At 44.2% G+C, this 20708-nt stretch overlaps 1 protein-coding gene across 3 annotated transcripts in view; it reads right to left on the reverse strand.

The window, feature by feature from the left end:
- The window catches only part of bltp3a (bridge-like lipid transfer protein family member 3A), a 125088-nt gene extending 104714 nt beyond the window's left edge, over positions 1-20374 (reverse strand). For all 3 annotated transcript variants that reach the window (XM_072563302.1, XM_072563301.1, XM_072563303.1), the window contains exon 1: positions 20195-20374. In XM_072563302.1, the coding sequence (XP_072419403.1) occupies positions 20195-20238 (44 nt within the window). In that variant the 5' untranslated portion in view covers positions 20239-20374. The remainder of the gene's footprint in view (positions 1-20194) is intronic.
- Between the last annotated feature and the right edge of the window lie 334 nt (positions 20375-20708).

A 20708-nucleotide genomic window follows, 5' to 3' on the forward strand; every position in this document is an offset into this window, starting at 1 on the left:
CGAATATTTTAGACTGCTACACCATTGTGAAAGATGTCTACCATTCCATCCCACACCCTCATTTCAGGAACTCCGACTACAATGGTGTGTTTTTTTTTCTTCTGGCTTATAGGCAAAAGCTCAAGCAGGAGATCCTCTCACGGATACAGGTCCTGCGTTGGTCCGAGGAGGCAGAGGATCAAATCCGGTGCTGTTTGGAGTCGGATGATTGGGCCATATTCAAACAGTCCGCAGGTACCTTGAATGAGTACGCCACTACCTTCACATCCTTTACCACCAAGTTTGTGGAGGACTGCATACCAAGGAAGTCAATCTGGGTGTTCCCCAATAGGAAACCCTGGATGAATCAGGACATATAGAACTTGCTAAAAAACAGACGTGAGGCCTTCAGATCAGGAGACCCAATCAAGTATGACCTTCCCAGAGTCATTAAGACAACCAAGGACCAATACCGATCCAAACTAGAGACCCAGACAGATAACCAGTGACTATGGCAAGGACTGAATGACATCACAGGTTTTAAAAAGAGACTGTGCAAGATAGCAGACGATGACATATCCCTCCCAGATCGTCTCAACACCTTCTACGCTCGGTTTGAGCAGAGTTTCTGTGGAGAGGTAACAAGCCTGACGAACCTATCCCAACACTGACTGCATCAGAGGTCAGATCAGTTTTCCTTCGCGTGAATCCAAGGAAAGCGATGGGACCAGACAGAGTACCAGGCTGTGTACTCAGAGCATGGCAGAGGTCTTCTCGGACATCTTCAACCTCTCCCTGCGGTAGGCTACTGTGCCTGCCTGTTTCAAGAGGGCCAACATCATCTCTGTGCCCAAGAAGGCTCATTCAGCAGGTCTCAATGACTACCGCCCAGTGGCTCTAACTTCAGTAGTCATGAAGTACTTTGAAAGGCTGGTCATGGCATTAATCAACTCCAGCCTCCCCAAAATTCTTGACGTACTTCAAGAGATCCATCTCAGATGCTATATCACTTACCCATCACTCCTCCAGAGAACATCTTGACTTCACGAACAGCTATGTAAGAATCCTACTCACTGACTACAGTTCAGCCTTCAACACTATTATCCCCTCGAGACTGATTACTAAACTTAGTGATCTCAGAAGAAGACCCACTCTCTGCAACTGGATCCTCAGTTTCCTGACCCACAGGCCACAGTGAAGACTGGGGACAATATTGCATCCACAACACTGGAGCCCCCCAGGGGTGAGTACAGTAGGGGGCTGAGTACGCACTGTATACCCATGACTGCGTCACCAAATACCAGACTAATGCTATTTACAAGTTCGCTGATGACACCAGCATATTCGACGAAACAGACTACAGATGGGAGGTGGAAGACCTGGAAAAATGGTGCACTGAGAACAACCTAGCTCTCAATGCCAACAAAACCAAGGAACTCATTAGTGACTTTCAACGGGATATTACTCATGGCCCCCCACACATTAACAGCACAGAGGTGGAACGAATGGAGAGTATCACGCCCCTGGGAGTGGGCATCCACAACAAGCTTTCTTGGACTCCATGTGGACATACTGGTTAAAAAGGCCCAACAACGTCTCTTCGTCCTCAGGCAGCTGAGGAAGTTTGGCATGACGCCAAATACCCTTGCCAACTTTTATAGGTGCACCATCGAGAGAGCATTCTTCTGGATGGATCACTACTTGGTATGGCAACTGTACCATTCAAGATTGGAGACGATTACAGAGAGTGGTGACCTCCGCCCAGACAATCACAAAGGCCAACCTCCCATCTATGGAATCCATCTACCAGGCCCGCTGTCAAGGAAAGGCCATCAGCATTCGCAAAGATCTATCCCACCCTGGCAATGTGTTTCTACAGAAAGGTAGAAACACAGACACACACACCAGCCGGTTTCCAATCAGTTCCTACTCTATTGTTGTTAGAATACCAAATGGACTCAAACTCTTAGCATTCACCTGCACCTGTGTTTTTGTTTTTGCTGCTGTTTACCTATTATTTACTATTTATGCTACTTTACTATGCGATCTGCCTGTATTGCTCACAAGACTAACAAACCCAAAAGACACAACAAGTCCTCAGGCAAAACAAAAGGTGATAACCAAGTTCGACAACCAAGCAGAAGAAAACCAAGCAGTCACCCAGTAAAACCCAGCACGCCTCTAACCATCAGCAGACTCGACCCAAATTAGTAGTCGTTCAGAAATAAGTCCCCTGTCACATTCGGGGTGTGGAGAGCCAGAACAACCACATCTAACAAACCTCAAAACCACATTTGGCTTCATGAGCATAACCTCAAGAGCAGGATGTGCTCTAACTTGTGTCAGCAGATTGTGCCCATACATGAGGTGATAGAACAGTACAGGTGGTTCTGCCCTTGATGTAGTGCTGATCTTTTATCCTACTCTAAGATCAAACTAACCGACATAACCTTAATTTTACTATCATTCATGTGCCAATCCAAGCGTTGCTTAAAATGTCCCTCGTGTATCTGACTCGACTACCACCGCTGACAGTGCATTCCACGCACCCACCTCTCTGTGTAAAGAGCCAATCTCTGACATCTGCCCTCACCCTTCCTCCAATCACCTTAAAATTATGCCCCTTTGTGATAGAGACTTTTTCCAGGGCAGAAATGGCTGACAATTCACTATCTACACCTCTCATCATCTTGTACAACTCTACCAAGTCGCCTCTCACCTTCTTTGCTCCAATGAGAGCAGCCCTAGCTCCTTCAACTTTTCTTCATCAGTCTAGACAGCATCTTGGTAAATCTCCTCTGCACCCTTTCTAAAGCTTCCATTTTCTTCCTATAATAAAAGGCAACCAGAAATGAACACAATATTTCAAGTGTGGTCTAACCAAGGCTCTATAGCATCACAACCTCACTGCTCTTAAACTCAACCCCCTCTGCTAATGAATGCCAACACACCATACTCCTCCTTCACAACCCTATCAACTTGGGTGGCAACTTTGAGGGATCTGTGGACATGGACCAAAGATCCTGCTGTTCCTCCACACTGCCAAGAATCCTGCCTTTAACCCAATAATCTGCATTCAAATTCGACTTTCCAAAATGAATCACTTCACATCTGCCCAGGCTGAACTCCATCTGCCACTTCTCAGCCCAGTTCTGCACCCTGTCAATGTCCCGTTGCAACTACAACAGCCCTCCACACTATCCATAACTCCACCAACATTCGTGTCATCAGCAAACTTACTAACCCATCCTTCCAATTCCTTATCCAAGTCTTTTATAAAAATCACAGAAAACAGAGGTCCCCGAACAGATCCCTGCAGAACACCACTAGTCACTGACCTCCAGACTGAATACTCAGACTGAATACTTCCCATCTACTACCACCTGGGTCTTCTATGGGCCAACCCTTCCTGTATCCAGAAAGCCAAATTTTCCTATATCCCATGCCTCCTTACTTTCTGAATGAGCCTACCATGGGGAACCTTATCAACACATCATGTTCTACCTTTAACAACATATTTTATCACATCCTCAAAAGATGTCAGTAAGGTTTGAGAGGCATGACCGGCCCCACACAAAGCCATGCCGACCATCTCTGATCAAACTACGATTTTCCGAATCATAAATCCAGTCTCAATTTTCTAAAATAATTTGCTCACTATAGATTCCTAGGATTATCCCTATTCCCTTTCTTAAATCAAGGAAATAATGTTTGCCACCCTCCAATCATTTGGTACTAATCCAGTGGACAGTGAGGATGCAAAGATCATGGCCAAAGGCGCAGCAATCTCTTCCTTTGCTTCCTGTAGTAACCTTGGGTATATTCCATCTGGCCCAGGGACTTAACTATTCTTATGTTTTTCAAAGTTTTCACCACATCTTTCTCAACATCAATTTGTTCGAACATATCAGCCTGGTTCACGCTGTCCTCATAAATAAGATCCCTCTCAATAGTGAACACTGAAGCAATGTATTCATTAAGCAAATCACCTATCTCCTCTAACTCCAGTCTTCCTGATTGGCCCGACCTTCACTCTGGCCATCCTAGTGTTCCCCACGCAAGTGTAGAATGCATTCGGGTCTTCCTTAATCCTAACCACTAAAGCTTTTTTATGTCCCTTCTAACTCTAAGTCCATTCAGTTCCTTCCTTCTAACTCTCTAGAGCCTTGTCTGATCCTTGCCTCCTCAACCATAAGCTAGTTCTTTCTTTCTCTTGACTGGATGTTCTATAATCCCTTGTCACCCAAAGCTCTTCACCGTACCATTCCTTCCTTGCCTCAGCGGGACAAACCTATCTAGCACTATCAGCAAGTACTTCCTAAACAATCTCCACATTTCTGTCATGCACTTTCCTGAGAACATCTGTTCCCAATTTAGGTGCCCCAGTTCCTGCCCAATAGCATTGTAATTCTACCACCCCCAATTAAATACTTTTCCATGCCATTTGCTCTTCTCTCTCTCCACGATGATAGTAAATGTCGGAGTTATGAACACTACCACCAAAATGCTCTCCCAACAGGAGATCTGACATCTGGCCTGGTTAATTGCCAAGCACCAAATCCAATATGACCACCCCTCTAGTGAGGCTATCTACATACTGAGTCAGGAATCCTTCCTGGACACACCTAACAAAAACTGCTCCATCCAAACTATTTGCACTAAGGAGGTTCTAGCCAAGTTAAAGCCACCCATGACAACAACCTTGTTACTTCTGCACCTTTCTAAAATCTGCCTCCCAATCTGCTTCTCCATGTCTCTGTTGTTACTGGGGAGTCTGTATGAAACTCACAATAAAAAAAGTGACTGCTCCTTTCCGATATCTGACTTCCACCCATTCTGACTCGACAGACAAACACTCCTCTATGAATTTCCTTTCTGCGAATATCCCCGAATGGCATTGCCACTCCTCCATCTCTTACCTTGCCCACCCCCACAACCCCCCATTTCTTTTGAAGCATCTGATCACTGGAATATCCAACAACCATCCCTGCCCCTGTGATATCCAAGTCTCTGTAATGGCAATAACATCATAGTTCCAAGTACTGATGCATGCTCTAAATTTCTCACCCTTATTCCTGATACTTCTTGCATTAAAATAGACACACTTCAACCCATAACACTGACTGTAACCTGGCCCTATCAGTTATCTGTACCTCCTCACAGACTCTCTGCATACTGTACCTAGCTGTTCACTAACTATTCTATCTTAACAGATGTATCTCCAGTTCCCAAAGCCCTGTTAAACGAGATTAAACCCTCCATAAGAGCTCTAGCAAGCCTCCTGCACAGGTTATTGATGTGTCTCCAGTTCAGGTGCAACCGATCTTTCCCAGAAGTTGTCCCTCTGATCCACATATCTGAAGCCCTCCTTCCTACACTAGTCCTACAGCCACGTGTTCATCTGCACTCACTCTATTCTTAGCCTCACCAGCCCATGGCACCAGTAGCAATCCTGAGATTACTGCTCTGCTCATCCTGCCTTTTAGCTTCCAATCTAACTCCCTATATTCACTTTTCAGGTCCTTACCCATTTATGTAGCTGTGCCATCGGCACTGATGTGTACCACAACTTCTGGCTGCTCTCTCTCCCCCCACTTAAAGAATCCTGTAGGTTCAGAGACATCCCCAACTGTGCCACCTAGGAGGCAGCATACTATCTGGGAATCTCGTTTGTGACCACTGAATCTCTTATCACTATCCTATTCGCTGCAGAGCCAGACTCAGTGCCAGAGACCTGGCTGCTGACATATCCAGTAGGTACCCCCACCCTCAACAGTATCCACCAAGGAATTCTTATTTTTGAGAGGGATGGCCACAGGGGGTTTTCGACACTATCTATTCCCTTCCCCTCTCCTGGCGGTCACCAAGCTACCGTTATCCTGTAACTCAGGTGTGACTGCCTCACTAGAACTCCTCTCCATAACCCCTCAACCTCCCGACTAATCCAAAGTTCATCCAGCTCCAGCTCCCAAACGCTGTGGTGACCCTCACCTTCCACATTCTGCAAGAGTATGCAACTCCATTGCAGCATCTTGCCGAGGTGATCCTCACTGAGGAAGAGCAGATGCTTCCAAAACCTGAGGAGTAAATTGTTCAGAAGGGGAAGAAAAAGGGTTTCCCAGAAGGAACTAAAGAAGCAGAAGTTTATGGCAGGGGATTAGATTTGACTCATTTAGCAGAAAATTCCATAATCAAACTATTGGAAAGAAAAATTACATGCAATTTAGAATCTCTCTGTTGCACTGTCTTGCTCCCATGTCAATGTGTACAAACGCTCAAAAATAAAATCAGCAAGATATTTGCCCCTTTCAGTGGAAGAGACCAGATAAAACCCAAATCTTAACATTAATTCTGAAAAGCTACAAGATTTTACTGAAGCAAATGCCCACAAACAGTAAATGTATTTCCACAAAATATATTGTCAACCTCAAATTCACTTGATAAAATTTGATTTTTAAAAATCCTGAGCAGCTAAAATTTGATTAAGTCTGGAGTTCAGGACAATTCCTCCAATGCAGATAGCAAGTGTGGCAATAAATGAATTTTGTGTAAAGCAATAACAAAACTAGGATACACCTGTGACCAGTGGTGTGCCACAAGAATTGGTTCTGGGTCCACTGCTTTTCATCATTTATACAAATAATTTAGATGTGAAAAATTGGAACTCTGGTTAGTAAGCTTGCAAATCACACCAAAATTGGAAGTGTAGCGGACAGCAAAGAATGTTACCTCAGATTACAACAGGAGCTTGATCAGATGGGGCCAATGGGCTGAGTGGCAGATGGAGTTTAATTCAGATAAATGCAAGGTGCTGCATTTTGGAAAGACCAATCAGGGCAGTACTTATACACTTAATGGTAAGTTCCTGGGGAGTGTTGCTGAACAAAGAGAACTTGGATTGCAGGTTCATAGTTCCTTGAAAACATGGAGTCACAGGCAGATAGGATAATGAAGGTAGCGTTTGGTATGCTTTTATTTATTGGTCAGTGCATGGATTACAGGAGTTGGGAGGTCACATTGCAGCTGTACATGACACTGGTGAGGCCCCTTTTGGAATATTGTGTGCAATTCTGGCCTCCCTCCTACAGGGAGGATGTTGTAAAACTTAGAGTCAGAGAGTCATAGAGACATACAGCATGGAAACAGACCCTTTGGTCCAACCCGTCCAAGTATCCCAATCCAATCTAGTCCCACCCGGCCCCAGGTTCAGAAAAGATCTAAAAGGATGTTGCCACGACTGAACTATAGGGAGAGACTGAATGGACTGGGGCTCAATTCGCTGGAGCATCAGAGGCTGAGGGATAACCTTCTAGAGGTTTATAAAATCTGAGGGGCATGGATAGGGTCTTTTCCCCGGGGGTGAAGAAGTCCAAAACTGGAGGGTAAGTTTAAGGTCAGAGGAGAAAGATTTAAAAAGTACCCAAGACTTTTTCCACACAGAGGGTGGTGAGTGTATGGAATAAACTGCCAGAGAAAGTGGTGGAGGCTGGTACAATTACAACATTTAAAAGGTATCTGGATGGATATATGAATAGGAAGGGTTTGTAGGGATATAGGCAGGGTGCTGGCAAATGGGACTGGATTAGGTTAGGATACCTGGTCAGCATGAACAAGTTGTGCCAAAGGCTGTTTCCATGCTGTACATCTCTAGGACTCTAAAAGGATGCTGCAAAAGAGAGTAGATACTTGGCCAAAGAACGGAGGGTATCAAGGCTGCAGCAGGTAGTGAGGAATGTAACAAGTGGGAAAAACATATTTGACTTCATCCTCAAAATCTGCCAATTGCAGATGCATTTGCCCATAACAGTATTGATAATACTGACCATCACACAGTCTTTGTGGAGATGGAAATCCTGTCTTCACATCGACAACATCCTCCATCATGCTAAGTGCCACTAACACCGTGCTGAAGCAGACTTCACAGATCTCGCAAACACCGTCATTCAAGCTATGTTAGCAACAGTCTTCCCTTCCTAATCCTGTAATCACTTACACATGGCATGGGCAGTACTATGGAAACTACTACTTGAAAAAAAAGTCTTGCTTGCTAACTTTCTACCTAACTTCCCAATTCAAATTTCAAGACAAAGCACTCCTACCTGCATTGTGAGCATGAATGTGAGCCATGATCTCTGGTTGTTAGTCCTCCAACAGAAGAGTGTTCTGCAGCTGAAGACATCTTTGACTAACACCAGGAGGCAACACACCATCCTGCAATTATGCTGATGCCTATCTACTCCACTTAATAAAGAATCCCCTATCAGTACTGTATTACGACTCTTCATTTTGCTGACCTGTACAGGTGCACCACCTGTTGTGCAATGGGCTTAGTTTTTCCAAATCAAGGATACATCACCTTTGCTAACCAATATCTGGAATGGAAAATATTCCAAGTGAACAGCTCCTCTGGTAACTCCTGCACTCAAATTGGCTTAAAACATTTAGATCAAGTGTGCAGAATGGCCAAATCACGTAAGACAGCCCAACAGTCTGTATCAAACTAATTTGATAGTCTGCAGCACATGATACAATCTGAGAAGTACATGCAGTCAATCTCCAACATTTGATTTTAAAAGTGATTGCTTTGTTCTGTAATGTGGTTCCCAGTACAGAGAGCATGTGCGCACACATGAGCATGGTCGAAGGGTAATTAACTGTTGAGGTGATTTCCAGCGGTAGTTTTCAAGCAAACAATTAACTTCTTTTTCTTGTGATCAGCATTTAGAGAATTGATTAAATTTCCAAGGAAGTGATACATAGAAAAGCAAAAATCTAAGAACCAAGATATTCTCCAAACAGACCCCACCACCAGGGATATATTTCCCTCCCCACCCCTATCAGCGTTCCGGAAAGATCACTCCCGCTGCGACTCCCTCGTCAGATCCACACCCCCCCCACCAACCCAACCTCCACTCCCGGCACCTTCCCCTGCAACTGCAAGAAATACAAAACTTGCGCCCACACCTCCCCCCTCACTTCCCTCCAAGGTCCCAAGAGATCCTTCCATATCCGTCAGAAATTCACCTGCACACACATCATTTACTGCATCTGCTGCACCCGATGTGGCCTCCTATACATTGGAGACAGGCCGCCTACTTGCGGAACGTTTCAGAGAACACCTCTGGGACATCTGCACTAACCAACCCAACCTCCCCGTGGCTGAACACTAACTCCCCCTCCCACTCCGCCAAGGACATGCAGGTTCTTGGCCTCCTCCATCGCCAGACCTCAGCAACACGACGCCTGGAGGAAGAGCGCCTCATCTTCCGCCTAGGTACCCTCCAACCACAAGGTATGAATGCAGATTTCTCCAGCTTTCTCATTTCCCCTCCCCTTTTCTCAGTCCCAACCCTCAGACTCAGCACCGCCTTCTTGACCTGCAATCTTCTTTCCGACTTCTCCGCCCCCGCGGCCTATCACCCCCACCTTCCAGCAACACATTTTTAGATTAGATTACTTACAGTGTGGAAACAGGCCCTTCGGCCCAACAAGTCCACACCGCCCCGCCGAAGCGTACCCACCCATACCCCTACATCTACATCGACCCCTTACCTAACACTACGGGCAATTTAGCATGGCCAATTCACCTGACCTGCACATCTTTGGACTGTGGGAGGAAACCGGAGCACCCGGAGGATACCCACGCAGACACGGGGAGAACGTGCAAACTCCACACAGTCAGTCGCCTGAGGCGGGAATTGAACCCAGGTCTCCGGCGCTGTGAGGCAGCAGTGCTAACCACTGTGCCACCGTGCCGCTCCGATCACCAGCATCTGCAGTCCTCACTTTCTCCACGATATTCTATGTCTAGAATTCTATTCCAAAAAGGAATTTTCTAAAGGTGCCATACAATAACTTAGCAGGTAATATAAGTATTCATGGATTGGAGATAGTAGCACAGATAGAGAACTGGTTAAATGGACAGGAAGCAAGCAGACCATTTTCAAACTGGCAGACAATGAAAAGAGAAGGAATGCAACAAGGATGAGGCCGGTACCTCAGCTATTTACAATCTGTACTGACTTGAATGAAAAAGATACAAGTAAAGATCATAGGATTGCTTTGCCATGAGAGAAAGACAATTGTGGGAGTTGAGCCAGAGGGTCACCATGTCTCAGACGAGGAAACAGAGTGAAAAGAGGAGTCCTTTGTGACAGTCTCAACTGGTGTAGAAAATGAAGCCATGCAAACCAGATATCTAGCCATTGAACTAACCAATCCCCTGGCCTCAGTGAAGAGACAGTGCCGGGTATCTGCATTTGATGTTCTAAAATCCATGTGAATAGATAAGCTGTGGGAGCTCACTGTGGTTGTAAAGAGACATTGAACGATTAACTGAATAAGCAACAAGATTGCATAATGTTACATAGACAGTTGAGATATTAGTCTTAAGAAACAAAATGTTTTCAAAAGGCATGACACTGGTATTCAATACATTGTTGATATGGAGACAGATTTGCATTTGCTCGTACAAGGCACAGTCAGTATACAGCTGCAGCCAATAATTAGTAAGGCAATTGGCATGTTGGCCTTCTTTGCAAGGGGAGTGGAATAGACAAATAAAGTCGTCTTGCTAAAATTATACAGTTGCTAAAAACATATGCAATGTAATGTTATAACTCACCCCATATTGAAATCACTTGACTCTAAAATTCAGCAACTGAAATACAGATCAATGTTTCCTCATTAAATTTTCCCTCACATTGTACCAGAATTAGAAGGGGTCTAATATACTGACAAGGAGATTTGCTAGAACTGCTCAGGAGGATTTAAACTAGTAAGATGGGGTGTTTGGGAACCTGGCCAATATGAGTAAAGAAATCAATCTGAGACTGGTATAGTTGGGAAAAGGCGCAAGTCAAACAGGCAGGAACAAAACAGAGAACAAGGGAAGACTGATAAAGTAAATTGCATTTATTTCAATGCAAGAGGCCTAACAGGGAAAGCAGATGAACTCAGGGCATGGTTAGGAACATGGTCCTGGGATATCATAGCAATTATGGAGACACAATTAGCAATTAGGGATTGACAGGACCAGCAGCTTAATATTACAGGATACAAATGCTATAGGAAGGATAGAAGGGGCGGGGGTCAAGATAGGAGGGGGTGTGAAGTTTTTGATAAGGGATAACAACACAGCTGTACTTGGGCAGAATATTCCTGGGATAACATCCCAGGAAGTTATTGGGTGGAATTGAGAAATAAGAAAGGGATAATCACCTTACTGATATGATACTATTGACCCCACAGTAGTCAGCACGAAATTGAAAAACAAATTTGCCAGGAGATCTCAGTTATCTGTAAGAATAACAGGGTGGTTATTGGAAGGGATTTTAACTTTCCAAACAGACCGGGACTGCCAATGTTCAGGAGTTAAATAGAAAGGAGTTTGAAATGTTCTGATTCAGTATGTGGATGTACCTACTAGAGAAGGTGCAAAACTTTACCTGCTCTTGGGAAATAAGGCAGGGCAGGTGACTGAGGTGTCAGTGGGGGAGCACTTTGGGGCCAGCGACCATAATTCTATTAGTTTCGACATAGTGATGAAAAAGGATAGACCAGATCTAAAAGTTGCAGTTCTAAATTGGAAGAAGGCCACTTTGACAGTATTAGGCAAGAACTTCCAAATGTTAATTGAGGATGGATGTTTGCAGGTAAAGGAACGGCTGGAAAATGGGAAGCCTTCAGAAATGAGATAAAGAGAGTCCAGGGACAGTCTGTTCCTGTTGGGTGAAAGGCGAAGCTGGTAGATGTAGGGAATGCTGGATGCCTGGAGAAACTGAGGTTTTGGTTAAGAAAAAGAATGAAGCATAAGTCACGCATAGACAACAGAGATCAAGTGAATCCTTATAACAGCATAATTACAATTGGAGTATACTTCAGGGAAACCAGGAGGGCAAAAAAAAAACAGAGACATGAGATAGATTTGGCAAATATGATTAAGAAGAAACCAAAGCGATCCTTTAAATACATTAATGATAACAGAACTAGGCAGAGAACAGGGCCCCTCCAACATTAGCAAGGCTGCCTTTATGTTGAACCACAGCAGATGAGAGAGATACGAAATGAGTATTTTGCATTACTGTTACTGCGAAGAAGCACATGGAAGAAAAACAATGTGGGGAAATAGATGGTGACAGCTTGAAAAACGTCCATATTACAGACGAGGTGATGCTGGATATCTTAAAATGCATAAAAGTGGAGAAATCCCCAGGACTTGATCAGGTGTATTCTAAAACTCCGTGGGAAGCTAGGGAAGTGATTGCTGCACCCCTTGCTGAGGTATTTTTATCCGAGAGTTCCAGCATCTTACCTGTGACTATCAAAGTTGGCTAACGTGGTGCCACTATGTAAGAAAGGTGGTAAGGAAAAGCTAGGGAACTACAGACTGGTGAGCCTGACATCAGTAATGGGCAGGTTGTTGGAGGGAATCCTGAGAAACAGGATTTACATGTATTTGGAAAGGTATTAGGGATAGTCAACATGACTTTGTATGTATTAAATCATGTCTCATTAACTTGGAGTTTTTTTGAAGTAGTAATGAAGAGGATTGACGAGGGCAGGGTGGTGGACGACATCTATATGGACTTCAGTAAGGCATTCGACAAGGTTCCTTACGGTAGGCTGGTAATCAAGGTTAGATCTCATGGAATACAAGCAGAACTGACTCAAAAGGCAGAGGGTGGTGGTGGAGGATTGCCTTTCAGACAGGAGGCCTGTGACCAGTGGTGTGCCACAATGATAACAAAATTGGAGGTGTAGTGGACAGTGAAGAAGATTATCTCAGAGTACAACAGGATCTTGATCACATGGGCCAATGGGCGGAGGAGTGACAGATGAAGTTTAATTTAAATAAATGTGAGGTTCTGCATTTTGGAAAGGCAAATCAAGGCAGGATTCGTACACTCAATGATAAGGTTTGGGAAGTGTTGCTGAACAAAGAGACCTTGGAGTGCAGGTTTGTAGTTCCTTAAAAGTGGAGCCATAGGTAGATAGGAAGTGAAGGCAATATTTGGCATGCTTCCCTTTGTTGGTCAGAGCACTGAGTGCAAGATTTGGGAGGCCTCATTGCTGCTGTACAGGACACTAGTTCGGCCCCTTTTGGAATAGTGTGTGCAATTCTGGTCTCCCTCCGATTGGCAGGATGTTGTGAAACTTGGAAGGGTTCAGAAAAGATTTACAAGGGATGTTGCCAGGGTTGGAGGATCTGAGCTCTTGGGAGAGGTTGGATAGGCTGGGGCTGTTTTCACTGGAGCGGAGGGGTGACGTTATAGAGGTTTATAAAATCATGAGGGGCATGGATAGGATAAATAGACAAAAGTCTTTTCTCTGGTGTGGGGGAGTCCAGCACTAGAGGGCATAGGTTTAGGGTGAGGGGGAAGAGATATAAAAAGGGACCTAAGGGGCAATTTTTTCACTCAGAGGGTAGTGCGTGTATGGAATGAGCTGCCACAGGAAGTAGTGGAGGCTAGTACAATTGCAACATTTAAAAGCCATTTGGATGGGTATACGAATAGGAAGGGCTTAGAAGGATATGACCAGGTGCAGCAAATGGGACTAGATTATGTTAGGATACCTGGTCGGCAAGGATGAGTTGGATCCAAGTGTCTATTTCTGTGCCTTACATCTCTATAACTCTACTAGCTATTTATTGTAAAATGCAAGCTAAATGTTGCAGCAGACAGTTCTGAAAATATGGGAAATAAAATGAACTATGGTCCCTTCAATCATCTACACAATATTCTTCAAAACCATGTACATGGTTTAGATAAAAATTAAAACTCTACTTGAAGTAACTGCTGTGCTGCAAATGCGCAAAACTCTCATGCCCGCTGGGTTTGGATTTCTCAGACATCTCAAATGTGACAAGTAACAAAGAATTTCACTAATTTCATTGAGACTACCAGTGTGAAAAGCACTCAAAACTGGTTAAAAAAAAGGACGTTTCAGCCCATAAGTTCCCACACAATTCTTCTGCTTAATGAATCATCCTCTAAAAAGAGCAATTTATTTGGGTTCTTGTCTACAAAATCCATGATCAAAATGTAAAATTGCACATTGTGGAACCTCCAAAAATTATATCAAACGTTATACCAGTAGACCGGAATAATTAGTGCCTGATATACCCATCTGTTCCAGATTTTTACTTTTCTTTCCTATCATGGCAATTCTCGAGTGAGTTGACTTAACATGGTGACAAAAAAAAAGGCCAGTTTAATTTCAGGTTAATTAAATGTATGGAAGGAGGTAGAATTTTGTTTCACTTTGAATCTATGTTATTCAGCTTTTCAGACAATGGCTATTCTCAAGCTTAGCAAAGATATTGAATTGAATCAATTCAGTTTGGCAGATGCCAGAAGTTGCAGTTTCATCTAAATTATGAAGCATGGCCAACTTAGTCTACTGCCTCAAAAAAGGTCTCAATATTTAAAAGTGCAGATCACTGGGCAATACATGGGTGTCTCAGTTAGACTTTAAAGCAGGGCAGGCACATGAAAAAGGACCATTAGTTTTTCAAAGGCAATGGAAATATTACTGAAAAGATTACAATTTAGAGAAATCCATATTTTTAACCAACAACTGGTAAAATTCTGCTTCCCTCCAAAAAAAAAAAGAGCTGCAATTCTTTTCTTCAAGAACTATTATCCCTATCTTTTAGATCATCTGGAATTTTAACCAGTGGAAATAAGCTATGCTATGCAGTCCTCAAAACAGTACAATCAGACTGACTTCAAAGAGCAAGATAGTTTACAACTCTTACACAGGGAAGTTAGGGTAATTCTTGAACATTTTGCAACCATTCATGATGGCACTCAATTTTAAATTCAGATTTGACCAGTTTCAAATGGCCAAGTTTTAACTTAATTGCTGTCTTTTCCTCATCATGAAGGACAAACAGGCAAGGGTAGACCATCCTATAATGAACAGCGTTTCAACTGTTAACTCAAAAGTGTCATGTTCTCAGCTGATGTTATTATTGAACAAGTCAGATTACAAAATGAGAACTAATTTAATTGACAAGAAGTTTTATTTTTGAAATTGGTTTACCCCATGGTGGTCAGTCACTGAAACTTCTCATGAGTTGCCAGTGTACTCTTAAAAGAAGAAACATTATAGTACACAAAGGAAAATTCACTAACATTATACTGTTGTCTTACTACAATAATCAGAAATGGAGACTCAACCATCTTACAAATATGCAAACCTCAGTGAATGGTCATATTGTCTCCACTTCTGACTCTTTGCTCAGTTTGCACAGCTGTTCCCAGAGTTCCTATTACCAATTTCTGAACAGTTTGAGAACTCACTCACAGGTTTCCCACACCCTCAGCTTCAAGCAGTTTGCTCCTTCTGGAGTTTTCTTCCAAGTCACTCAGGACTTCTTCCATCAGCTGACTGTTGAGACTACTAAAATTGACAGCACCTTGTCACTTTTTTTGAAGCTGTACATATGTCTGGCCTAATGGATGGCTCTGTCATTGCAATAGGTAATATCAGTATTATTCTTCTCTTCAAAAGCTTTGCTGTTAATTAAAACACCATAAGCTGAAAATTTTTAAGAATTTTTTTAGATGTATGTCATCAAAGTTTCAGATAATCTGATGCCATTCCAGGTTTTAGTTTCATATTTGTATTCCAAGTCCTCCCCTTCTCAACACAACATAGAAATGCAAATGCAACTTTAAGCTATACTGAACATGGTCCTGTTCATTTTCGCACCCAAGCCACCAAATAATCATTTTTTTGTGACAGGAGCACTCTTCCCTCGAAATCAGAAAGTTCCACCTTTCAGTTCCACTCCATAACCTGACCATATTACACAGACTGATATTTATGAGCTGTACTGGAGTAACATAGGACCTCCAGCAATGCAAATTTTTTGATAAAAGATGAAATCAAGGCCCTAGATGCTTATTTGTAGAGACCCAAGCACACAAATCCAAGCTGATTCAATGAAAATTCTTCTCAACCAAAGCTAAAAAAATCAATTTACTGACAATTCATCTCACTAACTTTAAGATTTTGATATGCACTAAAACTTTGTTTCTTTCCCCTAAATAGCTCAAGTTGAGAATTTCTTCAGCTATGATGCACTTGAGAATCCCCAAGGATGCAAATAACCTATTTTAATGCAAGTCTGTTCTCTCTTTACAACAGGAGATTGCACAGACAAAATGCAACATGTGGAGCAACTAAAAAAAAACCCAATAATTCCCCACTTGATGGGTTCCAGCTTTCAGTGGTACTATCACAAGCACCAAGCAGAAGTGTGACTTAGTTAAGCATTACAGAACGCATTCTGAACAGAGTATGAGAAAAACGCGTGATATGGGGTGTTCATGACACTTGAACCATACAGCACATCTGTTCATGGTCCAGTGTTTGGAATTCACATTTTTAAACAACAGTATGAATTAGGTTTCACTTCCTCCAGTATGATTCTTGAGAATTTTATAAGCACATTCATGTTTGTAGAAGCAGCAGCCACTAACTAGCACTAAAATTAACTTAGTAAATTGTACTTTGAGTTTACAAGACAATGGTTCCAATTTTCAATACACACACCATTAGAAACCCAACTGCAAAAAAAGTTCAGGTCACATGAGGATGATTATGCAGAACTGTTCGCTTGGCATAAAGCACATATAGGAAACACTGATATCAGTATGTCAGTGACACTTTAAAGTTTTGAAAGATGTCATCATTTCCTTGCTCTACCACCCATATTAAAATCTTATAACGAGTGGTCAGTTATGTTCAGTAGTTAAAACTGTCCTCACCTCCAACACTAAAGTACATGAAAAAGGATATCCATTCGGTGCAAAAATCAAAGGACTGCAGTCCTTGCACATGTGCTTTCAATGGACACATTAAACAGATTTTATTTCCTGCCAGTTCTGTTGGGACAGCATTAGAATTTAAGCTTCTGCAGAGACTTAAACTGATATCCAATACACAAGTCAGTTTGTGCAGGCAACCCTAAATTTCTTGCCAACTTAAACTAGACCTAAGCACCCATTAAGCCATGGAAACAGATCTGTTCCACATTATTGAATTACATCAAAGATTCACAACATGGGTCAGGTAAGGCACAGAAAGTATAATTATCCTAGGGCACTGGTGACGAAAATAATATCAGGAAGCTTTGGATTGTAAAATGTGCAATGAAGACATGTCATTAATAACCTTATGCAAAAAAGGAACTTATCAGAAAGTGACCATGATACATTTGAATGTTTTGAGACTTGGAAAACAATTTGGTGAACCTGAAACTTGATTGAATGATACAAATGACAGCATCTTAACAGAATGTCTGTTTTGTCTTCTGGAAAATTCTAGAATTAGTGGCACACTTTAAAAATCATGTTTCCATTTAAGACAGATGAGGAGAAATTTGTTCTCAGAGGGAAGAGTCTTTGGAACACGGCTCCTCAAAAAAGGCTGTGGAAATAGTTTTTGGGTATTTTTGAAGCACTGAGGAAATGCTACAAAAACCCAGCCTAGAAATAGTGTTCAAATGGCATAAGTCATGTGAGCTAAACGAAGAACACAGGGGAAAACATCCATCAATGTTGCAGCAGTTAAAAAGGCCACTTTTTGTCTATTTATTAATTTTTACTTTTCTAGAATTGAAGCTACTTGACTTCCCCCCACAATGAGTCAAAGACCCTTTTTGGTTAAATAGAGTGAAGAAAACTTTATTCTATTTAACCCGATGCTGTTGCCACTACAGGAGTGCTTGAAGTGGTGGTAGTGGTGGTGGACGGCAAGGGGCAAACATCCTGACTTTTTTGCTTCTATACTGTGTTTAAAACAGCAGAGGGTTGTTGTTCAGACTGGAGGCCCATGACCATTGGGTCCCCTGTTGTTTGCCATTTATATAAATGATTTGGATGAGAAGATATGAGACAGTTCGTAAGATTGTGGATGACACCAAAATTGGTGGTATAACAGACAATGAAGGTGGTTGTCAAACAGCATAACAGGACCTTGATCAACTAGGCCAGTGGAGCAAGGGATGGCAGATGGATTTTAATTTACCTCAATGAAAGGTGTTGCATTTTGCGAACACAAATCAGGGCAGGACATAGGGCACTTGGGAGTGTTGTCAAAGATACATCTCAGGATTGAGGTACATAGTTCCTTGAAAATGGTGTCATAAGTAAAAGGTGGTGAAGGCAGAATTTGGCACTCTTGCCCTCATTGTTCAGAGCACTGAATGCTGGAGTCATGTTGCAGCCGAACAAGACATTGGTGAGGCCACACTTGGAGTGTTGCATACAATTCTGGTCACCCTGCTATAAGGAGGACGTAACTAAACTGAAAAGGGTGCAAAGAGACTTCACAAGATTGTTATAAAGACTGGAAAGTTTTACTTACAAGGAAAGGCTGGATAGGCTAAGATTTGTTTTAGAAACAGGTTTAGAAACTGAATAGAGAGATGATGGGCCAGTCAACCACAAAGGGCAGAGTTTCTCCATTGAAAGTTATAACTTTGGCTGTTAAAGACCAAAGTTCCCTCATTTAACTTCTTCTGCAGAACTGAAACATTCGTGTAACCATTCAGGAGGAAGTGTGAAACCTGAAAGGATTCAGAAAAAGACTTACAAGGATGTTGCCAGGGTTGGAGGATTTGAGCTACAGGGAGAGGTTGAATAGGTTAGGGCTGTTTTGCCTGGAGCGTCAGAGGCTGAGGGGTGATCTTATAGAGGTTTATAAAATCATGAGGGGCATTGATAGGATAAATAGACAACAGATTTTCCATGGGGTGGGGAAGTCAAGGGGCATAGGTTTAGGGCGAGAGGGAAAAGATATAAGGGGCAACTTTTTCACTCAGAGGGTGGTATGCATACAGAATGAGCTGCCAGAGGAAATGGAGGAGGCTGGTACAAGAACAACATTTAAAATGCATCTGGATGGGTATATGAATAGGAAAAGTTTGGAGGGATATGGGCTGGGTGCTGGCAGTTGGGACTAGATTGGGTTGGGATATCTGGTTGGCATGGACAGGTTGAACCGCAGGGTCTGATTCCGTGCTGTGCATCTCTATGATTCTAAGTCTCTAAGTGGGTATTGCAGATACTGAAGATTAGATTCAAGATTAGAGGGGTGCAGGAAAAGCACAGCATCAGACAGCATCCGAGGAGCAGGAAAATCGACGTTTCGGGCAAAAGATCTTCCATCAGCAATGAGGCTTGTGCCCGAAACATCGATGTTCCTGCTCCTCGGATGCTGCCTGACCTGCTGTGCTTTTCCAGCACCCCTCTAAATCACGAAACTGGTCAGCCAGGTTTCTCTCAGTGACACGTTTTCACATCACGTCACTCGAATTTTAAACAAAAATTATTTCTCGTGGACCGATCAAAAGGTCTAAAACGAACACGGACAAAATAAAAATTCCCGCAATCATCCGCCACCAACTCAACCTTCGGAAACTTGTGAAAAGGGGAGAAACTATTGGCCATTCGAGCTCAGCGACCACGACCACAACGTGTTTGATTTTAATTTAAGCTGGATCAATGCTTGTGGAGTAAATGTGTAAGATTCCGAATCAAATATAAAGAGAATTGCAGCAGAGTGTAAGAAGTTTAAAGGTGGCACCGCCAATGGCGATGTTATCCTCAGGATCCATCTCCCCTCAACGGCGACAATTCGGGGTCGTCTCCGGAGCGAAGCTAAACCACAACCCGCTCCATAGAGCCGCCTTTCAGATCACAGACTGTCCGGGTCCCCCAGCTCCCACACACCCGTAACCCCGGGGGGAGGGTGGGAATGAGGGGGAGGGAAGGCGGGGGGGGGGGGGGGGGGGAAAGAGGGAAGGGGGGGAATGGGGGGGGGGGGGAAATGGGGGGGGGGGGAAATGGGGGGGGGGGGAAATGGGGGGGGGGTGAATGAGGGGGAGGGGGGAGGGAAGGCGGGGGGGGTGAATGAGGGTGAGGGGGAGGGGGAGGGGGGAGGGAAGGCGGGGGGGGGGTGAATGAGGGGGAGGGGGGGGAGGGGGGGGGGGAAGGGGGAGGGGGGGGGGAAGGGGGAGGGGGGGGGGGGAAGGGGGAGGGGAAGGGAGGGGGAAGGGGAGGGTGGGGGGGAAGGGGCGGCCGGCCGGCCGGCCCCCCGGCCCCCCGGCCCCCCGGCCCCGGCCCCCCGGCCCCCCGGCCCCCCGGCCCCCCGGCCCCGGCCCCCCGGCCCCGGCCCCGGCCCCGGCCCCGGCTCCTACCTGGACAGGTGCTTCAGGATTTGCTTCTTGATGAGGCCGGCCATGCTGCACTCAGCTCCGGGACCTCAGCGGGCCGGTCAGCTCTTTAAATAACGCCCGGCCATGCCTCGGCGGTGCCCAATGGCTGAGCCCGTGGTCAGCCCACCGCCGCCGCCTGCCTTCCCTTCACTCCTCCGCCGCGAAAAGGCCGCAGACTCCGGGCAAGATGGGCCGGCGGCGGGGGGGGGGGTCCTGGGAGCCGCACTGCGCCACCTGCTGCCCAGCGCTCGCTAAACATCCCAGTACATCGGGAGAAAACACCAGGGGCTTCTCTGAAACTCAATGTTTCCTAAACTTGGCTCAAACAGGTTGTGGCTGACACCTTTCACTCTTTTTGAGAGATCTGCTTTCGTAAGAAAAAAAACACATTTGACCTCACTCCTCCTCATGGATCTTACTCCATGCCGTGTCCTTCATTATAACTTGTCGTTCAAAATACGCAGGCTCCCTCAAGTGTTTAACCCAGGGAGTATTC

The sequence above is a fragment of the Chiloscyllium punctatum genome, chromosome 45 (genome assembly GCF_047496795.1).
Source record: "Chiloscyllium punctatum isolate Juve2018m chromosome 45, sChiPun1.3, whole genome shotgun sequence".
Classification (NCBI taxonomy): Eukaryota; Metazoa; Chordata; class Chondrichthyes; order Orectolobiformes; family Hemiscylliidae; genus Chiloscyllium; species Chiloscyllium punctatum.